General features: G+C 32.4%; 1 protein-coding gene across 3 annotated transcripts; it reads left to right on the forward strand.

The window, feature by feature from the left end:
* The first annotated feature begins 643 nt into the window (after nt 1-643).
* Nucleotides 644-5,994, forward strand: LOC131149523 (equilibrative nucleotide transporter 3-like). 3 transcript variants are annotated; one of them, XM_058100044.1, is made up of 10 exons: nt 644-823; nt 2,148-2,212; nt 2,333-2,437; nt 3,192-3,347; nt 3,477-3,620; nt 3,727-3,832; nt 4,726-4,901; nt 4,983-5,143; nt 5,255-5,513; nt 5,600-5,994. In XM_058100044.1, exons 2-10 carry the CDS (start codon nt 2,171-2,173, stop codon nt 5,705-5,707), a joined length of 1,257 nt encoding a protein of 418 aa, XP_057956027.1. In that variant the 5' UTR covers nt 644-823; nt 2,148-2,170; the 3' UTR covers nt 5,708-5,994. The 3 variants fall into 3 exon arrangements, with proteins under 3 accessions (XP_057956027.1, XP_057956026.1, XP_057956028.1); XM_058100043.1 differs by having other exon boundaries at nt 679-945; XM_058100045.1 differs by lacking the exon at nt 644-823 and adding an exon at nt 861-902.
* Nucleotides 5,995-9,462: the final 3,468 nt, after the last annotated feature.

The following is a 9,462-nucleotide window of genomic DNA, read 5'->3' on the forward strand; positions in this document are numbered from 1 at the left end:
CTTAAAAAATGTCAAGAATAACTTTAAAATGTGTCAATAATCTTTAAAAAACTTAATGTGACGTTCGATTATACTTACATTAAACAATCTAGTGCATCATCATATATATTGTTTGGGTTAAATAAAGACGTGTCATTAATTCATTCCAAAACACCTTATAGCTTTAATGTCATAAGTACTTTTCTTTCCCTTCAAAATGCATAATCAACCAAATGTAAAAAACATATTAAATGTGGGACAAAAAACAAATGCTCCAACTCTTTTTCTCACAGATAGGGAAAAGGAAAAAACCTAGTAGCTTCACTAGTAATGACCATAATTTCAATAAACCAGAGGTTAGACATAATAGGATAAGTTACGGATATCCACCATGAAACTAAAACCTTTACATCACTTTTATCATATTGAAATCATATTATTTGGATGTCACTTTGGTGACTACCAATTTGATAAAAAATATAATGGTCATCATACGTTAAGATATCCTCATATGTAAAGTAACTATTATAGGTTTATAAAATAAGATTCAACATTATGCTTGATACCACATCTTAGAAAATTATCATAAGAGTGAAATTGATTTTCCAAAAAAAAAAAAAATCCAAACTTTTTTATTAGCAACCCAAATATACATATGAAAAATAAAGAGGCGTTACATGTGCGACCAAACATGACAGCTCCTGCTTCTTCATTCTTGGCGCGTTTGGGGGAGAAGGAAACTGCCACTCCGGAGCAGCTGCAAAAATTTTCCTGGAAAAACTTTTCAGATTGAAAACAAGAAAAGGGCAAAAAAGGGTTGACGTCGTTTCATCATTTTCCATTTGTAAGGCCATGTTTATCTTTTTCTCCCCATTGACGCTATCTTGATAAAAAAAAACACCGTTCCCAAAATCCCTTAAAAGGTTCCAGAATCTTTCGTTTGTTCATATCGTATTCACTCTTTTTGTGAGTTCATCTCTGTATCATGTCTTCATTTCATAATTGTTTATAGGCATATTTTTAGGTTATATCGATTGATTCTTCCTTTCTGAAAGTCTCCTTCTCTCGTAGAAGGTGGATAGTTTTTTTTTATGTGATTATATGTTATGATTTGTATGGAAGTCTCGGGGCTGGTCTGATGCTCAGGAATTTTATATGAATTGATTGGTTGCAGTACTTGAAATTTACTTTAATTAGTTTTCGGTATATGTCTGATTATCCTTTTGGGAAATTCGGGGCCTTGTTGATGTGAAGTACCCATTTTTGTTTGTTTGAAGGGCCTTAGGATCTGTTTAGTTGTGAAAAACAATTTTTACTTTTTATTTTCAGTTTTCCAAAGAATTACAAAAGTTTCTCTCATTGTTTCCAGTTCTCTAACATTTTTGGTTTACTGTTTTCCAAGCTGTTCTTATATATGTTTAAAAAAACATGAAAGCAATGCGGCTTTTTTTTTTTTTTTTCGTAATTCCTTTCTAAAGCTAAATAAGAAGTAAATTATCCAGAATTTTGTTTGAAGAAAGGAGTGAAAAGAAAAGTAGGTTGGAAACTTATTTGCCAAGTGCTTTCTTTTTATATTAGATATCATTAAAAATGAAATTTTGTACTAATATGATTAAGAACTTTAAAAATATAAAAATCAAATGTTAATGATAGGGAAAATCAATTTTTTTTGTTTATTTACTACGTATCTTATTTTCTTGATGACTATATTTGAAAGAGTGGTCTCCTTCATATTTTTCTTCTCTTGCTTAGTACCTTCCAAGTTTTGAACAGAGCTTTTATGTTTTTTTGAATGAATATTTCAGGTTCAATTTTTGAATTTTGTGCAAGTGTGCAACTCCGCAAAATACAAATCAAATGGTTTTGTTATTTAATGTTTTTATCAAAAGGGATGATGAGGTCTTTTTGATTTAAGGTATCCATGCAGTTATATTGACATTGACTTGAAGAATTCCCGGTTTCAGGCCTGTGTTTTGGTAGTTTCATAACTTGTTGGCTATGCATTATTTGCCAATCATAATCCTGGAACATCTAGTGCTTTTAATTACTTAGTAAATTGTGATGCATTCTTTCATTGTGTAATTTTCTTAAAATAGGTAACCATGTGGGTTTGAGGCATAATTTTCTAGTTCTTGCTATTCCAATTCCATGTTATTCAATACGTGCAGGAGCTGTTCGTGAGGAAGCAGCCATGGTTGGCCCTGATGAAAATGGTGCGCCAGTTAAACTTGAGGTCTGCAATGGAACTCCTTCATTCCTTCATATGGGAGAAATGGAACTTAATTAGATGAAGAAGATTTGGTCTCTGAGTTTTGATTACATTACTAATATATATATTTGCCACTATTGGCAGGGAAAATATGCTGCAGTGATTGTATGTTGGCTTCTCGGAAATGGGTGTCTTTTATCGTGGAACAGTATGCTGACAATCGAGGATTATTATGTTTACTTGTTCCCGGTGATTGCTCTCTTGCAACGTTTGCACTCTTTTCTTCTTTTCGGCTGATAGATATTCTTTAGAATGGCATTTTTGAATGACTTGTGTACATACCTGTAAATTTTACAGCACTTAATCATACTTAATTTTCCCTAGAAAGTTGTATATCTTAGTTGCAGGTTACATGACTTGGTTAAATTCTAGAACTAATGCAAATTCATCAGCCTCAAATAGAATCCTGTGTCTTTATACAGTGCAATGATCTTCAACAGCATGCTAGTCATCATCACTTCCAACTTTACCATCTCCATGGAATCATTAAGAAGAGAACAAAACCTGTCAGGTTTTCCATTTAAAATTTGTCAGCAACCAGAGTTTCTTGAATTCTGTAACCACATGGCCATGTATAATGTTGGCAACCTTCTCTGCTCATTTAATGATCTATGATGGTTTAAATGTGGGCACCATAGTTAACTTAATGTTTGTGTTCTCAAAAATTGAAAACAAATTGCTCAACCATTCTTCATAAATACTGTTATGTTAAGAAATATATTCTCTTAATCATTATTGATTTCTACCCTGATTCATACTTTTCCCTAACAAGTTCACAGAATCTTCCTTAATAATTTCTGGATCCTGACTTTTCAGACTTTAAAATTTCTCTTTTGGAGTTCATAGGTTTAAAGCTGCCTTAGATTGGAAATGATTTGTTGTTGCAAAGTGGAGTTGCCCAAGTGATTATAATAATTTTTTAAAATTTTTTTTTCTTATGCAGCGATATCACCCCTCAAGGGTACTTACACTTGTATATCAGCCATTTGCACTTGGAACACTTGCAATATTGGCATACAATGAAGCAAAAATCAATACTAGAAGACGAAATCTAACTGGATACATCCTTTTCTTCCTGAGTTCCCTGGCTGTTCTGCTTGTAAGACTTTTGTGCCTTTTTTTTTTTTTTTTTGGCTTTTTTCCTCTCTTCCTTTCTTTGGAACTATTGTCTCTTCTGACATACTCCAGAATTGTAGCAGAGACCATTTACATTTTCTCCCTCTTACAGTTGGATTTAGCTACATCAGGGAAAGGAGGAATTGGAACATTTATTGGATTATGTGCTATTACCGGTGTCTTTGGGGTTGCAGATGCTCATGTTCAGGGTGGAATGGTTGGAGACCTTTCCTTCATGCAACCTGAGCTCATTCAAGTTGGTACTTTTGGTTAGCCTTCTTACAAGTTCAATAATTTTGGGTCTCCTATATCTATCTGATCTGGTTTCTTGATTTCTGAATCTTCTGTTTCAAATTCTCTAGTCTTTCCTTGCCGGGTTGGCTGCATCAGGAGCTTTAACTTCTGCTTTGAGATTAATTACAAAGGCAGCATTTGAGAATTCCAAGAATGGTCTTCGCAAAGGAGCTAGTATGTTAATTCCCATCGTTGTTGGTTGCTAAAGTTACAACTTTCTGATTATTTTTGCAAAATTTCTTATTCTATTCTGTTCTATTGGAATTAGCCATAGACCAATTACTTGAGCATTAGACAGATACAAAACTGGTTCATGATGCTCCTTTTAATTTCTCGTGTGGTTAATTTTTCTTTATCTACTAGATACTTGACTCTGGCTTAGCTGACAATTTGTGATCTCTTCCCACCAAAATATAATTTTTTTCTCTGAACTTAATTCACAAGTTTTCTAAATTTATTTATTGTTAACTTGAACATGGACTGGAAAAATGGATTTTATCGAACTTGACTGAGAAATTTAAGAAGGTGATCAGTTTGTTGATCAAAGCTGGCATAGATTTCTATCAAACAAACGCAGATGTTGATTGATCTGTAAACGTACTGAACTTCAATTTACCCGGTTACATGCAAGATATAATCTATTTCTTTCGAGGATTGGTTTCTTCACTTAATTTGATCATTCAATTGGTTTTTTCATGAAATGGTTGAGTAAAAAAACACGCTGTTGTGCCACACATGTTTGTAGTTAAATTTCCCTTGCTTGGTATACTGAAAGAAGCAATATGTATTGCAACCATTTTTTTTATTATCTAAAGTATTTATGTATTCAATGCTTGAAGCTAAGAGTTGTTACAGAATGTTGTGCAATTAGAAATCCCTACAAAACTGATCAGTTGCCCATTCATTTTGTTGTTGTAGAGTGAGTTAATACCCATATCTTGCAAAAACATTTCAGCGTTATGGAGAGTGATAGCTGTTTGATGCTTCCACATAAACAGAGCAATCTTGATTAAATCAACTTGTTACTGTTGATTGCTGATGATTCATGTGTTTATTCTCCAATGCAGTTCTGTTCTTTTCCATCTCCTCATTTTTTGAGCTGCTATGTGTTCTGCTATATGCATTTATCTTCCCAAAGCTACCGATTGTGAAGTACTATCGCTCAAAGGCTGCCTCAGAAGGATCCAAAACTGTTTCCGCAGACCTTGCAGCTGGTGGCATCCAAATGCTGCCTAGAGAAGAAGTATATCCATGTCTTTTATTTACAGTTGTATTGACTTGTATTTTATAATCAATTTGCTGTTACATTTTGAAATTTCTGCAGGCTGAGGAAGATCCAAAACAACTACAGCGGATGAGCAGCAAAGAGTTGTTTTTTCAGAACATTGATTTTGCACTTGATTTGTTTCTGATTTACGTGCTGACATTATCAATTTTCCCTGGATTCTTATCCGAAGATACTGGATCACATAGCTTAGGCGCATGGTGAGGGTTCACCACAATATGGAACTGCATTGCCTATTTATATATATATATATATATATATATATATATAGCCCCACGCATCCTGTTATTCTAATATCTGGTGATCTTTAGGTATGCACTTGTTCTGATAGCAATGTATAATGTGTGGGATCTTATTGGGAGATACCTTCCACTCATGAAATGCATGAAATTGGAATCTCGAAGCGGACTCATGATCGCAATTCTATCAAGATTCTTACTTATCCCAGCATTCTATTTCACAGCAAAATATGGTGACCAGGGCTGGATGATAATGCTTACATCCTTCTTGGGGTTGACCAATGGGTACCTCACTGTCTGCGTGCTCACGACTGCGCCCAAAGGTTATAAGGTGTGTTTACACTACACTTGAAAGCACCGCTTAAAGCTTGAGATAGACACTCCTGATTGTAATTCATGGCATTTAAAATTTTGTAGGGTCCAGAGCAAAATGCCCTGGGAAATCTGCTTGTGCTGTTTCTTCTGGGAGGCATATTTGCTGGTGTAACACTCGACTGGCTGTGGCTCATAGGCAAAGGCTGGTGAGAGTCGATGCTCGCTAATGCAAGCGAAGATTTCATTTATTGGGCAAGTCAGAACATTGCTTCGTTGCTATAACTTTGAATTATCGTCAAGTTCTGCATTATTTTTTTTGAGGAAATTGTGAATAATTATGTACTCATTCATTGTATTCATCCTCTGTGCAAGTTGAAAAATAAAAATTAAAAATACTAAATTGCCTCCCATCTCTCTTTCTCTCAGACATTTTGGGCTGAGTAAGGACTTTATGTGGTTCAGAATTATAGAATTGGAATGACACATAAAATTAAACAGTTCCTTAGCACTCTTACTGATGATAAGAAGCCACAAATAATTCATCATCATTGTCGAAGTACCAAGAAGGCATTTTAGTTGGTTCAAATCATCTCTTAGTATTATTCATCATTATCATCATTATCACTATCATCACCTTCACCATTAAATCTTATTTATCTACATACATAATATTTATGTACGTGCATGCATGTGTTTGTGTGTATGTAATATAATCCTAATATCATCCGTTCAACCTCTAGGTTGACAAACTAATTCATCTGGTCCGATTGACTGGCAGCTTGTTTGGTGTCATTTTTATTTTTTGTCTTTTATTTACGTTCCTGTACAATGAAAAATTATATTATAACAATGCATTTGTTTTCATTGGCAATTTTATATTTTTATCGTTGAATTTTTTTGCAGTTTTCAAAAAAATTGAAAACCAAATTTTATAATTTTCAATTGGTATGACAACCTATTGTCATAATACTTAAATATGCAGATTTTTTTTAATTAAATCATTTATTTTATACTTTATTTTTAATTAAAATAAAATAAAATGACTGATTTAAAATATAATTAAAATAAAAAATATCTATAAATTTTTGAAAAATTTGAAGGAAAATATTATGCGGTTTAAAATTTATTTTATACTATTTTAAAATTTTCATGTACAAAAAGATTGTTCTTTTAGCACTAAAAAATAAGTTTTGAAATATAATAATTAATTAAAATAATTCTATTAAATTTAATAATTTTATTTTTTATTAATTTTAAAATTTATACTTTTTTTGCATTTTTATTATTTAAATCATATATGTTAATGATTATTTAGTTCAAGGAACTGTTGGAACTGGTGTATTCCCAATAGGGGGTAAATTGGATATTTAAAAAATTTATGCTTAGGTTCAATTTTAATCGCAAACAGAATAGCACAGCCTAAGATCCTTCTAAGCAATTGCAAAGCCCAACACAATTTAACTGAGTAGATATTTAAAACAGATATAGCAAGTTCAGTATTTTCGAATCATTCACTATATTTAAAACATGCACACATTCATAATTAATTAAATATAAGCATACATGTGCAGGAAATTAAAGTGTAGGAATTTAAGAGCCGAAATAAGATATGTTATCGGGATTCGGCAATTGTGTCTACGTCCTCGCCTCAAGCTTACAAGCAAGAGTATTTCACTAAAGTTCACTTCACGGGTGGAGTGACACCGTTTACAATATCATTTCCTTACTGGCTAAGGGAAACTTTAAGTCAGATTCACATGGCTGATCCCAACCTTTACAACCACATCTTAAAAATGTGTACTTGGTTTTTTTAACTGGGTCTAAACCATCCGGTGCTTTCTTAACTAGGTCTAAGCAATTCGATGCACGTTACAAACCAGTGTAATCCTCTTCGACGATCACACATCGGGAATACAACAGATAACAATATTTGTGTACAATAAAGATGCTTCTTATACAAGCAGATGATGTACAACAATAAGACACAAATACACTCACACAAATGAAATGAAGCTCAAGTCAGTATGTGTGTTTTTCTCAATAATAATTATATGTGTGTTTTTCTCAATAATGATTATGCAATCTTTGATGGAAATGTATATGATATATGCTTCAAAGATTTAACCTCAATAGATTTTTCTTCAAAAATATTTATGTAGTGATTTCAAAAATAAAATAAAATAAAATAAAAAATAGAAAATAAAATTAAAATTAATTAATTAATTATTAATAATTAAATAATATAATGTAATATAATTATATATTAATATAATATAATATTATAATATATAAATAAGATTTCAAACTCAAGCTTAAAAGAAACTTTAGGATTTCAACTATCTAGAGAACTCCCCCCATCACACCAACTCTCTCTCTCTAGTTTCTCTCTCCTCAACCACTCTCTCTATTTCTTCTCCGATTCTCAGCCAATTTAAGAACGGAAAATACCATTGGGTTCCATTATCATACGCCAACATTTTAACCGAAATGGATTCATGATTAGGGCATCGTAGGCACAACTCTTGGGATAAGGTAAACTCTCTCTCTCTCTCTCTCTCTCTCTCTCTCTCTCTCTCTCTCTCTCTCTCTCTCTCTCTCTCCTCTATTTTTTCTCAAATCTTTAGCCAAATTAACGATCAGACACCACCACGGGATCTTAGTTTCGATTCTTGTCATTCTAATCGAAGCATATTTTTAATTTGGGTTTCTTCAACACCACTCCAAGGTTAGGGTAAGAAGAATGAAATTATATCCGTTAATTATTTTTAAAGTTTAATTAGTTATTTAGAGTGTGTAGGTCTAAGAAATATTAAAATAATTGTAATTCTAAGGTTGAGTTGATTGAATTGGGGAAATGTGATTTTAGGGTTTTGAACTCTAAAATGCTGCTGGCTTGGGTTTTAGGATCTTCGTAGGAATTCTCTTAGTAAGTAGGTAAGGGGATAGATTATGTTCAGTATTTTCAGAAAATTCACTTATTAATTTGTAGTATTTAATTACAAAAATGATATATATAATTTTTCAGAATATTTAGGAATATGAGAATTATGATTATGAGTTAGTTTTGGGAAACTGGGTGTTTGAGTTGAGTAAACCCTAGAAGTTTATTTAATATTATTTCTCAAAAAAATATATTTTTCCCAAGTAGTTTACAGTATTCTGAAATTATAATTTAAATCGTGTGGCATGAGAATAATATGTTTTATTGCATAATTGAATTAGAATATTTTTATGGTATTATATGGTGAAATGGTACTGATTTTATGGAAATGTGATTTATTGTACATGACATTTTGATATTGAGAAATGAAAAGACAGTTTTTATACTGAGATTACATGTGAAATTGTGATTTTATACAAGAATGTGATTTTATACTGAGTATGGATTTTATACTGAATTATGCATATATACCGAGTTGTGATTTTATACTAAGTTATGTTTGTATACAAAGAATGTGGTTATGTCGAATTGTGAAAATGAGAACATGTTACTGTTTTATTTATAAACAGCATTATATGGTATTATACGATTAAAGTTGTGATATTATACTGGTTTCTTGATTGGTTGAAAATACTGTGGTATTTGTATTATGAAGTTTATGTTGATACTGGTGGGAGAGGTATGCTCAGTACGGAAATTGTGTTATGAAGTTTGTATTGATGCCAATGAGAGAGGTATGCTCCGTATGGAAATTTATGTTATGAAGTTTGTACTGATGCCAGTGGGGGAGGTATTCTCAGTACAAAAATTATGTTATGAAGTTTGTACTGATGCCAGTAGGGGAGGTATGCTCAGTATAAAAATTGTGTTATGAAGTTTGTACTGATGTTAGTGGGGGAGGTATGCTCAATACAGAAATTATGCTATGAAGTTTGTACTGATGCCAGTGGGGGAGGTATGCTTAGTACGAAAATTATGTTATGAAGTTTGTACTGATGCCAGCAGGGGAGGTATGCTCAGTAGG

Source organism: Malania oleifera, chromosome 2, assembly GCF_029873635.1.
Source record: "Malania oleifera isolate guangnan ecotype guangnan chromosome 2, ASM2987363v1, whole genome shotgun sequence".
Lineage (NCBI taxonomy): Eukaryota > Viridiplantae > Streptophyta > Magnoliopsida > Santalales > Ximeniaceae > Malania > Malania oleifera.